Source organism: Oncorhynchus kisutch, linkage group LG8, assembly GCF_002021735.2.
Source record: "Oncorhynchus kisutch isolate 150728-3 linkage group LG8, Okis_V2, whole genome shotgun sequence".
Lineage (NCBI taxonomy): Eukaryota > Metazoa > Chordata > Actinopteri > Salmoniformes > Salmonidae > Oncorhynchus > Oncorhynchus kisutch.
Window position 1 is genome coordinate 18,728,989 of NC_034181.2, and position 24,038 is coordinate 18,753,026.

At 42.6% G+C, this 24,038-nt stretch overlaps 1 protein-coding gene across 1 annotated transcript in view; it reads left to right on the forward strand.

Moving 5' to 3' along the window:
• The window catches only part of LOC109895147 (NMDA receptor synaptonuclear signaling and neuronal migration factor-like), a 55,595-nt gene extending 32,639 nt beyond the window's left edge, over positions 1-22,956 (forward strand). The window contains exons 5-14 of the mRNA XM_031829502.1: positions 1,813-1,818; positions 9,730-9,782; positions 11,359-11,448; positions 16,297-16,424; positions 17,140-17,223; positions 17,451-17,484; positions 17,633-17,703; positions 19,228-19,307; positions 19,441-19,543; positions 22,948-22,956. Of these exons, the coding sequence (XP_031685362.1) occupies positions 1,813-1,818; positions 9,730-9,782; positions 11,359-11,448; positions 16,297-16,424; positions 17,140-17,223; positions 17,451-17,484; positions 17,633-17,703; positions 19,228-19,307; positions 19,441-19,543; positions 22,948-22,956 (658 nt within the window). The remainder of the gene's footprint in view (positions 1-1,812; positions 1,819-9,729; positions 9,783-11,358; positions 11,449-16,296; positions 16,425-17,139; positions 17,224-17,450; positions 17,485-17,632; positions 17,704-19,227; positions 19,308-19,440; positions 19,544-22,947) is intronic.
• The last annotated feature ends 1,082 nt before the right edge of the window (positions 22,957-24,038 follow it).

The following is a 24,038-nucleotide window of genomic DNA, read 5'->3' on the forward strand; positions in this document are numbered from 1 at the left end:
AGGGGACACATCTTATGTAATACATTAGATGACAAAGCTGGAAAACATTATCCTAAATATTCACCGTCAACATAGTGAATTCAATTGGTGTTCAATATTTTATTTAACTAGGCAAGTCAGTTAAGAAGAAATTCTAATTGACGGCTTAGGAACAGTGGTTAACTGCCTTGTAGAACATAAGATTTTCACCTTGTCAGCTCTGGGATTCGATCCAACACTCTAACCACTAGGCTACCTGCTGTCCCATATGAGGGTGAGGGTTTCAGCCTTAAATATCCTTTATATATTTTTTAACACTTTTATTTATTTTACTATGTCAATATGTTTTTCTTGAAAATGTTTTGGCACCAAACTGGTGGCAGTTGTGAAAAAAGTAAATAGTTGGAACAGTCGCAGAGTTAATTGTATATAATGCCATTTTTGATTACATACTTTTTTCATTAAATAAGCCATTTTCTCTTGAACCGTATGGTCTATCCACTAGAAACGCATGGACAATATGACACAGATATAAAACAAATGTACTATATATGAAAATATATTTTTTAAGTTAAGTTATTCGAGTATACATGACTAAAGTTAAAATAGATTACCTGTTAGTTAGTACTAAAGATTCTAGTAACTTTGGTAAGTTCAGGTAGCTTTGCAACCCCATTCTCCACGCACGCATGCATGCACACACACACACACACACACTTTCACCGCTGACTGCTTAATTATCACATGTCTGGTTGAACTAGTAATAATGGCCCACATACACATTCTGCCCTCCCAGCGCGCCTCTGTTGTTCTCCCTGCTTCCTCGCTCCACTCATCTATCTTCTCCTCTCCGGACGTCTCTCAGGATCCCACGCTCTCTCTCTCTCTCTCTCTCTGCTCCCTCGCTCCACTCATCTATCCTCTCCTCTCCGGACGTCTCTCAGGATCCCACACTCTCTCTCTCTCTCTGCTCCCTCGCTCCACTCATCTATCCTCTCCTCTACCGGATGTCTCTCAGGATCCCACACTCTCTCTCTCTCTGCTCCCTCGCTCCACTCATCTATCCTCTCCTCTCCGGACGTCTCTCAGGATCCCACACTCTCTCTCTCTGCTCCCTCGCTCCACTCATCTATCCTCTCCTCTCCGGACATCTCTCAGGATCCCACACTCTCTCTCTCTCTCTCTGCTCCCTCGCTCACTCATCTATCCTCTCCTCTCCGGACATCTCTCAGGATCCCACACTCTCTCTCTCTCTCTGCTCCCTCGCTCCACTCATCTATCCTCTCCTCTCCGGACATCTCTCAGGATCCCACACTCTCTCTCTCTCTCTGCTCCCTCGCTCCACTCATCTATCCTCTCCTCTCCGGACATCTCTCAGGATCCCACGCTCTCTCGCTCCCTCTTTGAGCACATCTGTCAATGTCTTTGTTTCCTTATCTCCTCATATGTCTCTGTCACTCCGTTCCTCTGCGTTACCTGTCCTCTCCTCTTACTTAGTACTCACTCCCCTTGGATCCACACCTGGTGTCACAGGCCCTGTGTTATATTCCACATATAGTGTACTTTGTTGACCGGTAAAAAGTAGTGTACAATGTAGGGAATAGGGCGCCATTTGGGATGCGTACAGTGTCCTTGACTGGAATATCATATGATTAACAGCTAACCCTCCCAAGTGTACAGTATATCTGTCTGTCAAGTCCAATATTTATTACTGATGTGTCTAACTTTTTTGTCCTCTCTTCCCTCCCCTCTCCACACGGCCTGCACCAACTCCTGCCTGCACCAACTTCTGCCTGCACCAACTCCTGCCTGCACCAACTCCTGTGTCTACAGAATATCGTGAGTAACAGTTTTTTTCTCCTTCCCTGTGCGCCTCAGACAATTTACTCTCCTTTTGACTCTTGGCTATCTATCTCTTCCTGTGCTACTACCTACTGTCTCCAGTGTCCTCATTAACCCCTATTAACCCCCTTGCCTGGCTGAGTGTTTGAAGTTATGGAAAAACATTACTGAGTATCCAAATCTCCAATGAATAAAACATTACTGAGTATCAAAATCTCCAATGAATAAACATATTCAACATAATGGGTCTAAATTGTTTTATCACTAGATGGCTTTAAAAAACATCTTTATCGTCCATTAATAAAGATTTTCAATTTAACTGGTTTGTCTTGCGGTATAGCTAGTATTATATTGTATTAATATATCGATCCAACAAGGCAGAATAAATGACAGACAGAGTTATATAGAACAGTGAGTCAGATGAGATGAAGTAATTATACCACTAATCCTTTTAGTGGTCCCTGTGTAGATAGAAGAAAAGGCTTAATCCCAAATGGCACCCTATTTCCTTTATAGTGCACTACCCTGGTCAAAGGTAGTGCAATACAAATACAAATGGAATAGAGTGTCATTTGGGATGCACAGAGAGTGAATAGATTATACATGGGAGTTGTTCAGTATTCATAGATCTAGTTTAGACCTGGTTGTAAAGTAATCTATTGTATCGTCTTAATAGTGATTATTATTTTATACCACAGCACACAACAGTCTAGTTTACACACACACACACACACACACACACACACACACACACACACACACACACACACACACACACACACACACACACACACACACACACACACACACACACACACACACACAGCTCTCATCATCTGTCTGACTGATAATGTTTGAGCCTAGTGCATAGGACATGGATAGGACTCTGATAAATGCTGTCAGGCATGATGGTTACTTCTTTTGGCACCCTGTCACAGCATATATCCATTTCAGAGGGAAACACCCACACTCTCAATCACTCAATCACTCAAACACTCACATGCACACACACAATTGGTGCAATGGATAGTTTCCTGTGTACTTGACCGTTGTGGCCCTGTTTCTGTCTAAGTTCTGCTCCTCTTGGTCTCTGATTGGTGGCTTGATAGTATCCTTGTGTGTGTCAGTTTGCAGTATGTGTCAGATGGCAGTGTGCGTCAGTTTGCAGTGCGTGTCAATTTACAGTGTGTCAGTTTGCAGTGTGTCAGTTTGCAGTGTGTCAGTTTGCAGTGTGTGTATGTTTGCAGTGTGTGTCAGTTTGCAGTGTGTGTCAGTTTGCAGTGTGTGCATGTTTGCAGTGTGTGTCAGTCTACAGTGTGTGTCAGTCTGCAGTGTGTGTCAGTTTGCAGTGTGTCAGTTTGCAGTGTGTCAGTTTGCAGTGTGTGTCAGTCTGCAGTGTGTGTCAGTTTGCAGTGAGTCAGTTTGCAGTGTGTGTCAGTTTGCAGCGTGTGTCAGTCTGCAGTGTGTGTCAGTTTGCAGTGTGTGTCAGTCTGCAGTGTGTGTCAGTTTGCAGTGTTTGTCAGTTTGCAGTGTGTGTCAGTTTGCAGTGTGTGTCAGTCTGCAGTGTTTGTCAGTCTGCAGTGTGTGTCAGTCTGCAGTGTGTGTCAGTCTGCAGTGTGTGTCAGTCTACAGTGTGTGTCAGTCTACAGTGTGTGTCAATCTGCAGTGTGGGTCAGTCTGCAGTGTGCACCATGTTTGTGTGTGGTGTACAACACTTACCTGTTCTGCTGGCTCTAACCCACTAGCCGCTGACTTGTTGCAACACTGTAGTGGCTAACCCTCTGTGACGTGGATCCCGTCTCACTAACGCTCTATAACCCTGCACTCACACCCCCAGCCCCTCACCTCTGACCCCGTTAACACTGTGACATCCCAGCAGGGCATTCCGGGGCATTGCTGAGAGAAAGAGGAGGAAAAGGGAACAAGAGGCAACCGCTCCAGTAACCGAGACTGAGAGGTATGGTCCATGTCTGACCTGACTGTCCTGCACCTGTATGTAGTGCTGTAGTGTTGTCCCCCCCCCACGCCCCAACAACCCCTGCACTGAGACACAGACATACGTAAACAGAGACAGACATACACACACACACACACACACATACACACACACACACACACACACAGCCCGTCAGACCAACTCTAATGACCAACCTTGTCTCAATAGCCTCTCACTGTTCTAAGGATCTTTATGATACAACACTTTGTGAAAACTACTTTAAAATCCCAGGCCCGGTATATTTCCTGACTGGAATAGCTCGATCAAATGTAAAACGTGAAATGGAGTTCTGATTGCATTCTCAACAGTACAATGTCGAGCATGTGAGCTCATAGACATGAAAATCATAAAATCATATAACTTTGAACTTTTTCAGATTATGGAATTTTCACAATACCCTCAAATTACACATTTTCCAAGCGTTCCAAAGGAGCGTGCTGACAGGCGGCCATAGTCTACCCTGAACAAAATATTATTGGAGATCATTTTCTGATGTAGGTTTTGAAAAGTCAGGGAAACCTTTGCCTGTCACCAAAAAGGGCCAGACAATTGACTCCAGAAGTCAATAGTAATTTGGTGTGCGTGAGTGTCTGGTTTGCTGTGATTGCTGTCTGGACATGGATGGGCTGGTGAAAAAAGGAGGAAGGCTATTGTAGCACAGTGTCAGTCTCACTAACTCCAACCCAGCTCCTGGTCCCATCTACAGCGGTACAGCTGTCCCAAATGCCACCATATTCCCTATGTAGTGTGCTACTTTTGATCAAGTCTTTGGTCAAATGTAGCCATTTGCTAAATTGTTCTACTTTTCAGTCCGCAGTCCCTTTGGCTGTGCAACAATAGGCGATGAATCAACGTTTGCCATTTTTCATGTTGCAGGTGTTGGTGTGACCGTCTTAAACATTGAGCTGCTGCAGTGCACACTGACGTGTGACTGTGTTCATCCACACTGGAGTGGAGCTCACTTTTCTCCTGGATAGTGTTGTTTGGCTGTGACTGTAGGCATCAATGTGTCACAGTGTAGGTCTGTCTTTACAGCATGAAGGGTACAGCATATTGTCAGTGTATTCAGTGCCCCAGGGTTCTCATGTGTATGAGATGGGTTCTTGATTGTATTGATTTGGTAAGATTTATTATATTTAGATGAACATATGGATTGGTGGCGATAGGACGAAGAAGAGTAACACACACACACACGCATGCACACCGGAACCTTCCTCATTAATCTAGGTCTAAAGGATAATACCAGTCAGCACCAACACACATGATCTGTTCTTTATAGCTCACAGAGAACTCTCTCTCTCTCTCTCTCTCTCTCTCTCTTTCTCTCTCTGAGTCATTCGGGAGTCATTCCAGGCAGAACATCGTGCCATCACAGGCATCCAGTTGATTTGTGTAAGAGACCTTGACAATATTTCATTTGAAACCCAGCTGTCTAGAAAACACAAATTACCTTTGGCTTGTTAATGCAAGCTGTTGGGCAACAGTCTCAGTGAAATAGTTTGGGAAATGAATAACCATTATAAATTGGACACAGAATGCACAGCATGAGGTATGCTTTTTCCAACATGGTTAGCTAATTAGGATATTCACACTGGGTCATTCTTCAATTACGGTGGCATTTGGGCATGACATTTTGGAAAAAATGAACTTTATTTTTTTATATTTTAATGTGGGTACATTTTTGGGTACATCTCTCATTCTAAATCAATTTATAGTGAACAAAAAATATAAACGCAACATGCAAAAATGTCTAAGAGTTACAGTTCATATAAGGAAATCAGTCAATTGAAATAAATTCACTAGGCCTTAATCTATGGATTTACATGACTATACAGATATGCATCTGTTGGTCACAGATAAGAAAACAAGTTAGTATCTGGTGTGACCATCTACATCGCAGTTGATCAGGCTGTTGATAGTGGCCTGTGGAATGTTGTTCCACTCTTCTTCAATGGCTGTGTGAAGTTGCTGGATATTAGCGGGAATTGGAGTATGGAGAGTATGCAGGCAATGGAAGAACTGGAACATTTTCAGCTTCCAGGAATTGTGTACCGATCCTTGCGACATGGGACCGTGCATTATCATGCTAAAATATGAGGTGATGGCGGCAGATGAATGGCATGACAATGGGCCTCAAGATCTCATCACGGTATCTCTGTGCATTCAAATTTCCATTGATAAAGTGCAATTGTGTTCCTTTTCCGTAGCTTATGCCTGCCCTTACCATAACCCCACCACCACTCTGTTCACAATGTTGACATCAGCAAACCGCTCTCCCTCATGACGCCATACAGGCTGTCTGCCACCTGCCCGGGAAGGTTGAAACCGGGATTCATCCGTGAAGAGCACACTTCTCCAGTGTTCCAATGGCAATCGATGGTGAGCTTTTTCCCACCAAAGTTGGTTACAGACTGTTCAAGACCCTGGTGAGGATGACGAGCACGCAGATGAGCTTCCCTGAGACAGTTTCTGACAGTTTGTGCAGAAATTCTTCGGTTGTGCAAACCAAAAATGTCATCAGCTGTCCGGGTGGCTGTTCTCAGAGGATCCTGCAGGTGAAGAAGCCGGATGTGGAGGTCCTGGGCTGGCGTGGTTACACTTGGTCTGCGGTTGTGAGTCTGTTTGGACATACTGCCAAATTCTGTAAAACGACACGGCTTATGGTAGAGAAATTAACATTAAATTCTCTGGCAATCGCTCTGGTGGACATTCCTGCACTCAGCATGCTAATTGCACACTCCCTCAAAACTACATGAGACATCTGTGGCATTGTGTTGTGTGACAAAACTGCACATTTTAGAGTGGCCTTTTATTGTCCCCAGCACATGGTGCATCTGTGTAATGATCATGCTCTTTAATCAGCTTCTTGATATGCCACACCTGTCAGTGGATGGATTATCTTGGCAAAGGAGAAATGCTCACTAACAGGGATATAAACAAATTTGTGCACACAATTTGAGAGAAATAAGCTTTTTGTGCATAATTTATTATTTCTGTGATCTTTTATTTCAGCTCATAAAACATGGGACCAACACGTTATTTATATTTCGTTCAGTGTATATGATAGCTTAATGACTTTAAATAATGCACATGTACCATTTTGATAACATAACATTGTGCCAGCAGTAGGAGTAGTAACCTAAAGTACACCTCAGATAAAAATGACAGGCCTGATGGAAACAGAAAATGTTCCTGTGAACTTTCCAAATGTCAACAAAACAAAATACTCTAGACATGGTGGGATCTTTTTGTGTCGGAAAATGTAATTATGTGAGAAATTTCAGTGGAAACGCTTTTTTTGCGCAAATATTGACATAATATCCCTCATATCAAACTAAATTTAGAGTCACACGATGACATGTTGTGCCTCCCACTACGACTCGTCTAGAAAACATGCAGTTTATTAGGCTACAGATGAAATAAATAATAATGAATTTATCAGGGTGGTGAAAGCGCAAGGTGATGAGGTTGATGCTCCTTTCCAATAAATATTGAGGGTCTTATTCTGGTGACTTGATCATCAATGCGTGGTTGCCGTTTGACAACTAAAAATAATCTTGCTCTTTTGTCTATAACAATCTCATCATTGAGGCTATATGTGTGCTCTAGTCAACAGCATGCATATACAGTACTTGAATCTGTGTGCTTTTGGCTAGAGCGCACATGCCAATACCAGAGTGGGAACACTCGCTATATAAAGCAAACCCTTTTTGTGAGAAAACCATCAGTAGAATTGAAAATGCGATGGAAACCCATTTAACTTTTTTTTAAACACTTTTTTATTCGGTACAGGGAACTGCAAAATGTATTTTTATGTGCACTACATATTTATGCACAGACTTTTATCTGCAACAAGTCAATTTGATGTAAACTATTCTCTGGTGGGGAAATGCACGTATTGTTTCTATGCGGATTTATGAATATTCACATGGAACTCTGTCGCCAATTGGATGGAAACCTAGCTACTGATGGTATCACCAAAGATACATTTTTGTAACATTTTCTAAAATGGAGGCTTCAAATGCTAAAATCTAAGGTCATCAATCCTTTCATTTTGACACTTTGGATTTAGACACACCAGTGGAGGCTGCTGAGGGGAGGACGGCTCATAATAATGTCTAGTCAATGGAATGGTATCAAGAGTATTAGACACGTGGTTTCCATGTGGTTGATACCATTCCATTGACTCCATTCCAGCCAATATTTTGAGCTGTCCTCCCCTCAGCAGCCTCCACTGAGACGCACCAAATTAGCAATGGAATCCTCAAATTTGTGACATAGAGTGTGATTAAGTAAATAACAGTTTGCTACTGGAAAGAATACGCAAGGTCCTTTTATATCTTAGTAATCAGTGATTTTCAAAATGGTCACACCACTGACATAAAACTGAGGGATACACATTAAACTAGTAAAAAAAGGTATTTTAATAGCCTTCTTTGTTATTATTTATCTACAAAATATATTACGTACTTTGTTGACTTTCTAGCATTCAAAATAATAAATGCACTATATATACAAAGTATGCGGACACCCTGTAAAATTAGTGGGTGTCCACATACTTTTGGTCATGTAGTGTAGATATCTAAAATACCCAACGTCACTACACCTCTGCAAGTCAAGGCACAGCATTTATCACTGAAATTCAAGAATGACCCCACTACTACAGTGTAGAGGTTCAGTAATGCATGCTGGAAAACACGTGGTAACATAACTTTGAGATCTTCCACTTAAACAGGGACATGTGACCACGGCGCTAAAAGTGTCTCACAGAGGCATGAACGCACAATAGCACCATGAGTCAGACAAGCCTTCATGAATTATGATAAACACTGTTTTAGGCTTGTTTCAATTCTTCCACTGTGTTCCACTTCGGGCTGTTTCATTCCTCTGTTTCCCCTTATCCTTTTCCCTCTCTACTTCCTGCCTTTCCCTCTTTTAATCCTTTAAGGCATGCAGTGTTTGTGGGTAAACTGAAGACAATAACTTGCACGTGCGCACACACACACACAAGCATACATAATGACTCTGTTTGATCCACAACATGAATCGTAACCATGGATGCGTGATGCCAGACACCCAGCTTTGTAGAGTGAGAGACAAGGGAATAAGGGATGAGGTGGGTGGAAAAGAGGAGTAATGAGGGATGAGAGGGAGGGCAGTATTAAACTTCTAAGTCAAAGTCTAATTTTAACGTCTATGTCAGAGAGAGAGAGATAGAAAGAGGGGAGGTTTAGCATACATGAGTTGTACATGAGCACCTTATTAAGCCATATCATCGAATGTGTTTCAGGAAAAAGGCCTTTGTTAATTGCCTCTCAAATAAAGAGATACAACGTTTGTTTTTCTCATGGTTATGAGGAGGCAATGTACAAGGCTCAGGTAACAAGGTTATCTCTATTCATTACTAAATCTTCTCCACAGTGTCCTACATTGAGAACACTTTCTGTGTGACTAACTTGACATGTTTATTATTTTTTTCAAGAGCTTGTCAGTGGATGACGGCAGAATCACAGACAGAAACATGTTTCACAAGCTTGGATAGTTTTCTCACAGTTTCACAATGTTTTAGATATTCTTTTTCTGAGGAGCTTATGGATGAGTCAGACCGACCAACCTTTGTGAAAGAGTTCATCTCTTTTGATGCAGTTGAATCAGGTCATGAGAGAGTTTGAACTGAATCAGATATGACTGAATAACTTCAAACACTTGATCCTGCAGTCTATGGCCAGGCATTGATTGAAAAGCTGTTTCACTTTCCTGTCCAGATAAGTTACTAAACTGTTCCTCTTCTTCTGCCTTTCACCCTCTGTGTCTGTGGCTTTCACTGTATACTGAAACCCTCTCCCGTCCTTCTCTCTTTTCCGTCTCTTCCCTCCCTCCCCTTTCCTCTCTTCTTTTCTTTTCTACAACAGAAACTTCCGGAAGCACCTGAGAATGGTGGGCAGCCGCAGAATGAAGGCTCAGAGTGAGTTCCCCAGTGAGTGTGGCGTCGTAGCTTATTATTATGTGGACTTCATAAGTGTGCTTGTGCTAAATGCATGTAGCCTATACAGTGCATGTGCTGGATAGAATGGACAGTATGGTAGGTTAAAGGTACATGTATGCATTTAGAAATAAGTTTGGCTCCATATTATCTAGTTGAAAGTGGTCTGGTGCAGGGGGCGTGGTGGAGCTTTAGTAGTGAAGTCTCCTAAACACATCGGATTCCACCTCACCCACCACTTTCCACATATTCTCCCCTCTAGATTCGGTGCCCTCTAAATTTAAAGGGGAATGGAAACACTTTAGGAAGTAAATCTAGTTTCCATTACCATTTAAACCTGTCTGGGAAATAATTAAATATGTGGGGAGATCAGAACTCTCGGTCTCCTCAAAGTGGTCCAAGAGTCAAGATAATTAACTGTATGGCATAAAAGCTTCCAAGTTGTGGTTTTACAGTAGGATGTCTTGTTAGCAGAAGCTGGTGGGAAAATGTATTATATTAGCAGGGGTTTTACAGTAGGATGTCTTGTTAGCAGAAGCTGGTAGAAGAATGGATTATATTAGCAGGGGTTTTACAGTAGGATGTCTTGTTAGCAGAAGCTGGTAGAAGAATGGATTATATTAGCAGAGGTTTTACAGTAGGATGTCTTGTTAGCAGAAGCTGGTAGAGGAATGGATTATATTAGCAGGGGTTTTACAGTAGGATGTCTTGTTAGAAGAAGCTGGTAGAAGAATGGATTATATTAGCAGGGGTTTTACAGTAGGATGTCTTGTTATAAGAAGCTGGTAGAAGAATGGATTATATTAGCAGGGGTTTTACAGTAGGATGTCTTGTTAGCAGAAGCTGGTGGGAAAATGTATTATATTAGCAGGGGTTTTACAGTAGGATGTCTTGTTAGCAGAAGCTGGTGGGAAAATGTATTATATTAGCAGGGGTTTTACAGTAGGATGTCTTGTTAGCAGAAGCTGGTAGAGGAATGTATTATATTAGCAGGGGTTTTACAGTAGGATGTCTTGTTAGAAGAAGCTGGTAGAGGAATGGAGTATATTAGCAGGGGTTTTACAGTAGGATATTTTGTTAGCAGAAGCTAGTAGAGGAATGGACCTCATTAGCAGGCATTAAGTGACTGGGTGGTTTGGATACGCCAGCCCCAGCTGTGAGCTGGAACACCAGATGTTCACCCACTCAGTGCCACTATATAGTTATGATGACATGGTAAGAGGAATACAACTAAACTGTTTTCATCCAAACAGGGGTGCTGATTTAAATGAAACGGCATGTGTTGTACATTTGGGAAGTGTGTTTTGGCGTCTGTGTTGAGTGATTATGTCCCAATTATCCCTACTCCCCTTCATTCACTGATTTGAAAGTATGGTGAAAACTCCCTCTAGCCTCCACCAATCCAATGCTTTTAGATTTGAAATGAAGTGTACGGATATGGATGTGTGTTTAGGGCTCGCGTGTGTGTGTGTGTGTATGGGGTTGCTTAGGGAAAGTGTATGTGTGATCCCCCTCGTCATCCTCCACTCATTGTCATTATCCTCCACTCCTTCATCAGCATATGCTGACCGCCGAGCCAAGAGTTTCAACCGCTCCTGGAGTGACCCCATCCCCATGAAGCCTGACTCTCTCCATGGCTCTAGAGACAGTGAGTTCACACAAATACTATACACACACTCACTCATGCAAGCTGACATGCAATGACACATACGCGAACACACCTTCACTCAAGCATACTCGGCATAAGCATGTACATAATTTTTGTAACTATTATTTTCAGGCACAAACATGAAAAAGATTGTATCTACACTACATACCTGTGCGCACACACACACACACACACACACACACACACACACACACACACACACACACACACACACACACACACACACACACACACACACACACACACACACGTTTCCTCTCTGTGATCATTGAAAGAAGCTCTCCTCTACAGACAGTTTGACCATGACTGTATTTGTCCTCATCCTCTTCACATCAGACTGTGATGCTCTACCGTTTCTGTCCGTTCTTTACGCCCATACTGTACGTCTCTGTCATCCTATGTATATGTCCTGGGTCTGTCTGAATATGTGCTTGTATGTTTCAAGCTCTGGTTTTCTGTTCCAAGCTCTGTGGTTGTCTGTTCCAAGCTCTATGAGTGTCTGTTCCAAGCTCTGTGATTATCTGTTCCAAGCTCTGTGGTTGTCTGTTCCAAGCTCTATGATTGTCTGTTCCAAGCTCTATGGTTGTCTGTTCCAAGCTCTGTCGTTGTCTGTTCCAAGCTCTATGGTTGTCTGTTCCAAGCTCTGTGGTTGTCTGTTCCAAGCTCTGTGGTTGTCTGTTCCAAGCTCTATGGTTGTCTGTTCCAAGCTCTGTGGTTGTCTGTTCCAAGCTCTGTGGTTGTCTGTTCCAAGCTCTATGATTATCTGTTCCAAGCTCTGTGGTTGTCTGTTCCAAGCTCTATGATTGTCTGTTCCAAGCTCTGTGGTTGTCTGTTCCAAGCTCTATGATTGTCTGTTCCAAGCTCTGTGATTGTCTGTTCCAAGCTCTATGATTGTCTGTTCCAGGCTCTATGATTGTCTGTTCCAAGCTCTGTGGTTGTCTGTTCCAAGCTCTATGATTATCTGTTCCAAGCTCTGTGGTTGTCTGTTCCAAGCTCTATGATTATCTGTTCCAAGCTCTGTGGTTGTCTGTTCCAAGCTCTGTGGTTGTCTGTTCCAAGCTCTGTGGTTGTCTGTTCCAAGCTCTATGATTGTCTGTTCCAAGCTCTATGATTGTCTGTTCCAAGCTCTGTGATTGTCTGTTCCAAGCTCTGTGGTTGTCTGTTCCAAGCTCTGTGATTGTCTGTTCCAAGCTCTTTGATTGTCTGTTCCAAGCTCTGTGGTTGTCTGTTCCAAGCTCTGTGATTGTCTGTTCCAAGCTCTATGATTGTCTGTTCCAAGCTCTGTGGTTGTCTGTTCCAAGCTCTGTGCTTGTCTGTTCCAAGCTCTTTGATTGTCTGTTCCAAGCTCTGTGGTTGTCTGTTCCAAGCTCTGTGATTGTCTGTTCCAAGCTCTATGGTTGTCTGTTCCAAGCTCTGTGGTTGTCTGTTCCAAGCTCTGTGGTTGTCTGTTCCAAGCTCTATGGTTGTCTGTTCCAAGCTCTGTGGTTGTCTGTTCCAAGCTCTGTGGTTGTCTGTTCCAAGCTCTATGATTATCTGTTCCAAGCTCTGTGGTTGTCTGTTCCAAGCTCTATGATTGTCTGTTCCAAGCTCTGTGATTGTCTGTTCCAAGCTCTATGATTGTCTGTTCCAGGCTCTATGATTGTCTGTTCCAAGCTCTATGGTTGTCTGTTCCAAGCTCTGTGATTGTCTGTTCCAAGCTCTGTGGTTGTCTGTTCCAAGCTCTGTGATTGTCTGTTCCAAGCTCTGTGGTTGTCTGTTCCAAGCTCTATGGTTGTCTGTTCCAAGCTCTATGATTGTCTGTTCCAAGCTCTATGGTTGTCTGTTCCAAGCTCTGTGATTGTCTGTTCCAAGCTCTGTGGTTGTCTGTTCCAAGCTCTATGATTATCTGTTCCAAGCTCTGTGGTTGTCTGTTCCAAGCTCTGTGGTTGTCTGTTCCAAGCTCTATGATTGTCTGTTCCAAGCTCTGTGGTTGTCTGTTCCAAGCTCTGTGGTTGTCTGTTCCAAGCTCTATGATTGTCTGTTCCAAGCTCTGTGGTTGTCTGTTCCAAGCTCTGTGATTGTCTGTTCCAAGCTCTTTGATTGTCTGTTCCAAGCTCTGTGGTTGTCTGTTCCAAGCTCTGTGGTTGTCTGTTCCAAGCTCTGTGATTGTCTGTTCCAAGCTCTTTGATTGTCTGTTCCAAGCTCTGTGGTTGTCTGTTCCAAGCTCTGTGATTGTCTGTTCCAAGCTCTATGATTGTCTGTTCCAAGCTCTGTGGTTGTCTGTTCCAAGCTCTGTGCTTGTCTGTTCCAAGCTCTTTGATTGTCTGTTCCAAGCTCTGTGGTTGTCTGTTCCAAGCTCTGTGATTGTCTGTTCCAAGCTCTATGGTTGTCTGTTCCAAGCTCTGTGGTTGTCTGTTCCAAGCTCTGTGGTTGTCTGTTCCAAGCTCTATGGTTGTCTGTTCCAAGCTCTGTGGTTGTCTGTTCCAAGCTCTGTGGTTGTCTGTTCCAAGCTCTATGATTATCTGTTCCAAGCTCTGTGGTTGTCTGTTCCAAGCTCTATGATTGTCTGTTCCAAGCTCTGTGATTGTCTGTTCCAAGCTCTATGATTGTCTGTTCCAGGCTCTATGATTGTCTGTTCCAAGCTCTATGGTTGTCTGTTCCAAGCTCTGTGATTGTCTGTTCCAAGCTCTGTGGTTGTCTGTTCCAAGCTCTGTGATTGTCTGTTCCAAGCTCTGTGGTTGTCTGTTCCAAGCTCTATGGTTGTCTGTTCCAAGCTCTATGATTGTCTGTTCCAAGCTCTATGGTTGTCTGTTCCAAGCTCTGTGATTGTCTGTTCCAAGCTCTGTGGTTGTCTGTTCCAAGCTCTATGATTATCTGTTCCAAGCTCTGTGGTTGTCTGTTCCAAGCTCTGTGGTTGTCTGTTCCAAGCTCTATGATTGTCTGTTCCAAGCTCTGTGGTTGTCTGTTCCAAGCTCTGTGGTTGTCTGTTCCAAGCTCTATGATTGTCTGTTCCAAGCTCTGTGGTTGTCTGTTCCAAGCTCTGTGATTGTCTGTTCCAAGCTCTTTGATTGTCTGTTCCAAGCTCTGTGGTTGTCTGTTCCAAGCTCTGTGATTGTCTGTTCCAAGCTCTATGATTGTCTGTTCCAAGCTCTGTGGTTGTCTGTTCCAAGCTCTTTGATTGTCTGTTCCAAGCTCTGTGGTTGTCTGTTCCAAGCTCTATGATTGTCTGTTCCAAGCTCTGTGGTTGTCAGTTCCAAAGCTCTGTGGTTGTCTATTCCAAGCTCTATGATTGTCTGTTCCAGGCTCTGTGGTTGTCTGTTCCAAGCTCTATGATTGTCTGTTCCAAGCTCTGTGGTTGTCTGTTCCAAGCTCTATGATTGTCAGTTCCAAGCTCTATGATTGTCTGTTCCAAGGTCTGTGGTTGTCTGTTCCAAGCTCTATGATTGTCTGTTCCAAGCTCTATGATTGTCTGTTCCAAGCTCTGTGGTTGCCTGTTCAAAGTATTGTCCTTCATCTTCATGTTTTGTATGTCTCTGTAACCTGTGGTCTATGTGTTCTGTTTCCTTTACTGATGTTGATGTCTAGGGAAGGGATCATGTGTTCTGTTTCCTTTATTGGTGTTGATGTCTAGGGAAGGGATAATGTGTTCTGTTCCCTTATTGCTGGTGATGTCTAGAGAAGGGATAATGTGTTCTGTTCCCTTATTGCTGGTGATGTCTAGAGAAGGGATAATGTGTTCAGTTCCCTTATTGCTGGTGATGTCTAGAGAAGGGATAATGTGTTCAGTTCCCTTATTGCTGGTGATGTCTAGAGAAGGGTTAATGTGTTCTGTTCCCTTATTGCTGGTGATGTCTAGAGAAGGGTTCATGTGTCCTGTTCCCTTATTGCTGGTGATGTCTAGGGAAGGGATAATGTGTTCTGTTCCCTTATTGCTGGTGATGTCTAGAGAAGGGATAATGTGTTATGTTCCCTTATTGCTGGTGATGTCTAGAGAAGGGATAATGTGTTCTGTTCCCTTATTGCTGGTGATGTCTAGAGAAGGGTTAATGTGTTCTGTTCCCTTATTGCTGGTGATGTCTAGAGAAGGGATAATGTGTTCTGTTCCCTTATTGCTGGTGATGTCTAGAGAAGGGTTAATGTGTTCTGTTCCCTTATTGCTGGTGATGTCTAGAGAAGGGTTAATGTGTTCTGTTCCCTTATTGCCGGTGATGTCTAGAGAAGGGTTGATGTGTTCTGTTCCCTTATTGCTGGTGATGTCTAGAGAAGGGATAATGTGTTCTGTTCCCTTATTGCTGGTGATGTCTAGAGAAGTGTTAATGTGTTCTGTTCCCTTATTGCTGGTGATGTCTAGAGAAGGGTTAATGTGTTCTGTTCCCTTATTGCTGGTGATGTCTAGAGAAGGGTTCATGTGTTCTGTTCCCTTATTCCTGGTGATGTCTAGAGAAGGGATAATGTGTTCTGTTCCCTTATTGCTGGTGATGTCTAGAGAAGGGATAATGTGTTCTGTTCCCTTATTGCTGGTGATGTCTAGAGAAGGGTTAATGTGTTCTGTTCCCTTATTGCTGGTGATGTCTAGAGAAGGGATAATGTGTTCTGTTCCCTTATTGCTGGTGATGTCTAGAGAAGGGATAATGTGTTCTGTTCCCTTATTGCTGGTGATGTCTAGAGAAGGGTTAATGTGTTCTGTTCCCTTATTGCTGGTGATGTCTCTATAATGCCTGTTCTATGTTCAATCTACAAACAGCCAGCTGCCAGGTGTGCCGCTTTTGATTGCAAACTCTCCTTTAATAGTATGTTTGCTATCCTTTCATCTCTCCCCCACTGTGTGTGTGTGTGTGTGTGTGTTAGGTGGGGACTTGCAGTCCTCCTCAGGGGCTCTAGATGAAGGATCACAGGAGGATGCAGACTGGGAGGAGGAGAGAGAGATGGAGAGAGCAGCCTGTGAGGGAGAGGACTTCATCCCACCCAAAATCATGGTGAGATGCTCAGGTCACCTAAGAGACCAGTTATTCAGCCTCTCATAGCAAAAATTAAAAATAAGAAAATAAAAATAGCAGTGCAAGGAGAGGAGTTATTGTTATTAATAGTTATTAACATTGTGTTATTAATAGTTAATAACAGTGTGTGGTTAATAGTTAATAACGGTGTGTTGTTATTCATAGTTAATAACAGTGTGTTGCTATTAATAGTTAATAACAGTGTGTTGATATTAATAGTTAATAACAGTGTGTTGCTATTAATAGTTAATAACAGTGTGTTGCTATTAATAGTTAATAACAGTGTGTTGCTATTAATAGTTAATAACAGTGTGTTGCTATTAATAGTTAATAACAGTGTGTTGCTATTAATAGTTAATAAGTATGTTGTTGTTAATTGTCATTAATAGTGTGTTGTTATTAATAGTTAATAACAGCGTGTTGTTAATAGTTAAAAAGTGTGTTGGTGTTAATTGTCATTAACAGTGTGTTATGAATTAAAAGAGTAAACTGTAGTAAAATACATCTCTAGCTCTATGTAATACTGCCTTCAACTGATATCGTAGCACTAAGTAGATTGGTTTCTGAACTTGTATTTGTACTACTTCCGTTCTTATTATGATATTTCTTACAGTTTAATATAATGTACCCATTGTAGACAGCGTTTCATTAACATTCGTATAGTTGTTGAGACTTTCTGTCTGTCTTCTTCCAGCTGATATCCTCCAAGGTCCCGAAGGCTGAATATGTTCCTAACATCATCCGTAGGGACGATCCGTCCGTCATCCCCATCCTTTATGTGAGTCCCTCTCATCTACTCATCCATTATGCAACTCCTACTGTATGTTATGATAATGCCTTAGACATTCAGATTACTGTAATATTGATTTTGGAGAGTCTCTTCTACACTTCATAATGAAAACGGTTCATGTGGAAAATATCGACTGCTAAACGTAAACCACCCCGGTAGTTAGAACTGTCTTGTAGATGTCTTATTGGGTCCTCTTATTTGACATTTTTCTGTAGGATCATGAACATGCCACATTCGATGACATCATTGGTAAGTAGATTGTGTGATGTTTTCTTAGATGAATTGCGTGCACTGAATAAGGATCCTGTCCATAGTACCGTATGTGACCTCTCTCCCGTCTTCTGACAGCAGAAAGTAACATGTATTTCTCTTTCTCTTTCGTTCCCTCCAATCACAGAGGAGATAGAGAAGAAGCTGACGGCCTATAGGAAAGGCTGTAAGATCTGGAACATGCTCATCTTCTGTCAGGTGAGAGAGGAAAAAGAAGCTGGTTGAGAACCTTGGTTTTAATATCATACAACACATTATTACACCACTACTCGACCACTACATATCTACAATACAACATTTATAATACCACAATACAACAGTATTACAACATTACAATGCGTGTGTGTATGCCTGTGTGTGTGTGTCTCTTCACAGTGTGCGTTGTTCCATAAGGTGTAGTTTTGTGTTTTTTTAACCTTTCACTGCAGTGAGCTAAATCAGGGTCACACAGAGTGTTTATTGGTAGTCTTAAACAAATCTACATTGAAACAAAAGTGTACATCTCAAACACATGGTTATGTGCTTAAAAAAAGAATTTCCGGATTTTCTGCGTTAAAAAATAATCATGTTGATTAATACCGGATTTGATTAATAATTAATCAACATGATTATTTTTTAACACAGAAAATCCGGTGTTTCTATACCAAACAGTTATGTGATGTAATATTAGGATGCAAACTCAAAATGTAATACAGTTCAACTCTATATCTGACATGGTACAATAATTATTATGAAATTATGAAAAATATGAATAACGTTCCACCGATGAAGCCACTAGGTTATTTGACTGCAGGAAAGGGCTACATCTGTGTGAGTTACTTGATGTGGTACTGTATGTTTCCCAGAGTCTGTTCTGGACTTGGGGACTGTGAAGAGACCCCTGGTGGCATGTCTTGTGGGGTATGCATGGGTGTCTTAGCTGTGTGCTAGTTGTTCAACATGTCAATACCTCTCACAAAGACAAGTAATGCAGTTAATCTCTCCTCTACTTTGGGCTTTATTTACCTTAGCTCGCCATGTACATTTAAGGGCCAGCCATGTTGCTCTGTTCTGGGCCAACTGTAATTTGCCTACGTCTATGGCAGTAGTCCAGGTGTGTTAAAACTAGGGCCAGTAGGACTTGTTTTGTTGATAGCGATGTCAAGAAAAAGCAGAGGAGCACTTTATTATGGACAGACCTCTCCCCATCTTAGCTACCGTTGCATCAATATGTTTTGACCATGACAATCCAGGGTTACACCAAGCAGTTTAGTCTCCTCAACTTGTTCAATTTCCACCTTATTCATTGCAACATTTAGTTAAGGTTTAGGTTTTAGTGAATGATTTGTCCCAAATACAATGCTTTTATTTTTTGAAATATTTAGGACAAGCTTATTACTTGCTACCCATTCTAAAAGTGACTGCTACTCTATGTTAAGTGTTGCAGTGATTTAACTTGCTGTGTTAGCTGGGGTGTATAATGTTGAGTCATCAGCATACATAGACACACAGGCTTTACTCAGTGCCAGTGGCAGGTCATTAGTAAACACTTAAAAAAGTAGGGGGCCTAGACAGCTGCCCTGGGGTACGTCTCTACCTGGATTATGTTGGAAATCTTTCCATTAATGAACACTCTGTGAGAATGTGGTCTTACTGTCTGAAAATCAGTGTTCAGGTCAGCTTATTGCTGCTGCCGTTAGTTCTACATGGACATACTGTAACTGAGATGAACCTGTTCTCCAGGGAGGTCCGGGGCATCTGTACCTGCTCAAGAACAAAGTGGCCACATTTGCCAAAGTGGAGAAGGAGGAGGATATGATCCAGTAAGACAACTCACTTCTGACAACAATATCACCTCGATAATTGTCACTGTATTTTAGATACATACAGTGTAGACTAAAGTCATACATTTCAGACATATAGAATCATTTCATCTCTCCCTCTCTTCTTTGACAGGTTTTGGAAGAAGTTGAGTCAGTTTATGAGCAAGCTGAATCCTGAGCCCAACCTCATTCATATAATGGGCTGCTATGTTCTGGGGAGCGCCAATGGAGAAAAGGTATGGATTTCTAGTTTCCCTGTACTAGGCTTTCAAAATGCTGGTAACATTTTCCAAAATTCGCCATGTAGGTTTTCCAGAAATCCCAGTTGTAAAATTACTGGATTTCCTGCTGTTACCCTTCATGATTCCGGGAATCTTCCAACCGGGATCTCTGCAAAAAAAATCTCTTTTTTTGATAAAGTTACTGAAATGTTGCTACCTTATCCATTTAATTTACACTATTGAACAGCTGGTGCTGGAGAAGAAGGCTGACGTTTTATGTGTTCCTATCCAATTGTGTTTTTTTGTTTGTTTCCTTGCATTGTTTGTAATTTATTGTTTAACTTATTTGTACATAATGTTGCTGCTACCATCTCTTATGACCGCAAATAAATTCTGGACATCAGAATTGAGAACTCACCACAATCTGGCAGAAACCTTTTTTTCTTTTCACAAGCCCGACGTGAATGACGTACTGCTTTCCCGGGAACAGGCCCAGATCCCAGTCATTTGCATGAAGAGAAGGCGGAGAAAAAGAGTCACGATGGCGAATTTGTAGGCGATCGAATAAACCCCCACTGCCTTCCATTCTGCTAGAAAACATGCAATCTTTGGAAAATAAAATCTATGACCTATGCGGAAGATTAAACTACCAACGGGACATTCAAAACTTTAATATTTAATGCTTCACGGAGTCGTGTCTGAACGACGACATTATCAAAATACAGCTGGCTGGTTATACACTATATTGGCAGGATAGAACAGCGGCGTCTGGTAAGTCAAGGGGTGGCGGAATATGTATTTTTTGTAGATAACAGCTGGTGCGCAATATCTCAAGGAAGTCTCAAGGTTTTGCTCGCCTGAGGTAGAGTATCCCATGATTAGCTGTTGACCACACTATCTACCTAGAGAGTTTATCTGTATTTTTCATAGCTTTTTCATAGCTGTCTGCATACCACCACAGACTGAGGCTAGCACTCAATGAGCTGTATTCCATCATTAGCAAACAGGAAAACATTCACCCAGAGACGGGTCTCATAGAGGCCGGGAAAATGTAATGCAGGGAAATGTAAATCGGTCTTACCAAATTTCCTGTGCCCAAGAACACTAAGGTAACCTGCCTAAATGACCACTGACCCATATCACTCATGTCTGTAGCCATGAAGTGCTTTGAAAGGCTGGTCATGGCTCACATCAACACCATTATCCCAGAAACCCTGGACCCAATCAATCAATTAATCAATGAAATGTATTTATAAAGCTCTTTATACATTAGCCGATGTCACAAAGTGCTATATAGAAACCCAGCCTAAAACCCCAAACAGCAAGCAATGTTGAAGCACTCCAATTAGCATACCTCCCCAACAGATCCACAGATGATGCTATCTCTATTGCACTCCACACTGCCCTTTCCCACCTGGACAAAAGGAACACCTATGTGAGAATGATATTCATTGACTACAGCTCATCCTTCAACACCATAGTGCCCTCAAAGCTCATCAATAAGCTAAGGACCCTGGGACTAAACACCTCCCTCTGCAACTGGATCCTGGACTTCCTGATGGGCCGCCCCCAGGTGGTAAGGGTAGGTAACTACCACATCTGCCACGACGATCCTCAACAGAGGTGCCCCTCAGGGGTGCGTGCTCTGTCCCCTCCTGTATTCCCTGTTCACTCATGACTGCACTGCCAGACACGACCCCAACACCATCATCAAGTTTGCCAATGACACTACAGTGGTAGGCCTGATCAGCGACACGACGAGACAGCCTATAGGGAGGAGGTCAGCGACCTGGCCGTGTGGTGCCAGGGCAATAACTTCTTCCTAAACGTGATTAAGACAAAGGAGATGATTGTGGACAACAGGAAAAGAGGACTGAGCACGCCCCTATTCTCATCGAGTAGTGGAGCAGGTTGAGAGCTTCAAGTTCCTTGGTGTACACATCACCAACAAACTATCATGGTCCAAGCACACCAAGACAGTCGTAAAAGAGGGCACGACAAAACCTATTCCCCATCACGAGACAGAAAAGATTTGTCATGGGTTCTCAGATCCTCAAAAGGTTCTACAGCTGCACCATCGAGAGTATCCTGTCTGGTTGCATCACTGTCGGGTATGGCAACTGCTCGGCCTCCAACCGCAAGGCACTACAGAGGGTAGTGCATACATGCCAGTACATCACTGGGGCAAAGCTTCCTGTCATCCAGGACCTCTATACCAGGCGTTGTCAGAGGAAGGCCCTAAAAATTGTCAAAGACTCCAGCCACCCTAATCATAGACTGTTCTCTCTGCTGCCACATGGCAAGTGGTACCGGAGCGCCAAGTCTAGGTCCAAGAGGCTTCTAAACAGCTTCTACCCCCAAGCTACCCAATTTGCATCCCCCTCCCCCTTTACACCGCTGCTGCTCTCTGTTGTTATCATCTATGCATCGTCACTTCAATAACTCTACCTATATGTACATATTACCCAATTTACCTCGACTATCCGGTGCCCCCATACCTTGACTCTGTACCGATACCCCCCTGTATATAGTCTCACTATTGTTATTTTACAGCTGCTCTTTTAATTACTTGTTACTTTTATGTATTATTCTTATTTGTACTACATTGTTGGTTAGGGGCTCGTATGTAAGCATTTCACTGTAAGGTCTACATCTGTTGTATTCGGCGCATGTGACTGTCATTTGATTTGATTTGAGCTGTTTTTTATTACCACTTCATTTACTGCTTCTTTATAGAGTAAATGCACTGTATTTCTCCCTCTCTTTTTAGTCATGGTTCACTTTAGTCAGTATTGAGCCACGTGCCACCCACCACCCACACACCAGTGGTACACAATTTACACACTGTGAATGTACAGTATGCATCAGTTTGATGTGACCAGTCCCATAAGCCCTGAGCTGCCTAGCTGGCTCCTAAACTGACACTGTCATCATGCTGTCATGTTGACAGATAGAGTGCTGGAGGCAGGTAGAGGCGCTATGAGGAGGATCACACGCACACGCACGCACACACACACTCCCCCTGACCCTGGCTCCCAACCCCCACAGAGACGAAGCCACACTGACAGACACTGCGGGGAACAAGCGGCTCTGCACAAAAACAGTTTCATGTAAACACATGCAGGTACGCACACGCCCATGCAGGCACTTAGTGAAGATGGTCTTGCACTCACACAGAGAAACAACACTCTGTACACATGCTACAGTATGTGTGTTTAGGCAGTCAAACATGGTTACAGGAACACTTCAGCACACTGGGTAGTGTGGTAGTGTGTTGGCGTGGTAGCGTGATAGCATGGCAGCGTGGTAGTGTGTGGTTGTGCCCATAGGGTGACACAGACAGCAGTGTTGTTCCAGTCTATCTGACCCTTTTACAGTGTGTCTGTGGATGTGCTTCTGTCTGTGTCTTTGTGTACAAGTCACAGTAGGGAAAAATAAATAGTAACGTATTTTTTGGAGCTTTTAACAATGTTCTCCTCTGCTACCTCAGCTGTGATGCAAACAGAACGATTTAGTCATCTGTCTATTTATAGTCTGCTAGTTTCAGAGACCTACGTACCTGGACACAGCCAGCCTATCTTCAGTACCTGGGTTGTTGAACATCTAATAGTCAAATCATAGTGTAAAAGCAGGTGAGCTGGTTCTACTCTTTTTGGCCATTTTCTGGTGTTTTGTTGTGGAAAACTGTGCGGGTTGAGCATCAACACTTCAACCTTTCTCCAGAGTCTGTGTGTCTGTGTGTGTGTATGTTTGTGTGTGTGTGTTTGTGTGTCTGTGTGTGTGAGAGCGCACATGAGTGTCAGAGGGGGGTGATTGGGTGTGTCAGTCTTGGTGTCCCCAGCCCCACAGTGTGTGTATGTGTGTGTGACAGTTCCGCCTCATGATCCCTCTACCTGCCTCTAGCACTCTGTCTTGCTATCTATAGACAGACAGGATAGAAGTGTTTTAGCAATTTCTTTTTTTTAAGCTTCCATGTCACGAGGGGATTTATGTCTGATTTAAGATTAAATCTTCAACCCTGTTATGGTCAACTCTGTTACAATCAAACCTGTTACGGTCAACCCTGTTATGGTCAACCCTGTTATGGTCAACCCTGTTACGGTCAACCCTGTAACAGTCCACATTGCTGCTTTATTTGGCCCTCCTGATAGGCACGTACACTTCTTTTTCTTTTCTTTTTTTGTTAAATATTTGATTTAAAATTGGAAAACATGTTTTTATGAAGTTGAACATGTACTCTTTATGACAGAATGTTAAAATTATGTAAACTCTAACGTTTTTTTAACAAGTTGGTGGAACGACCTCCCTGCAACTCAACTCTAACATCTCCTTGAATTTGGGTATCTCCCAAATGGCAGCCTTTTCCTTCTATAGTACACTAGCCTACTTTTGACCAGGGCCCATAGGGAATATGGTGCCATTTGGGACACAGACCTTTACTTTGTTATACCGCTTCTTTTAATTTAACAGCCCATTCCGCTCTTTTCATTTGATTTAATCACTGTCTTCT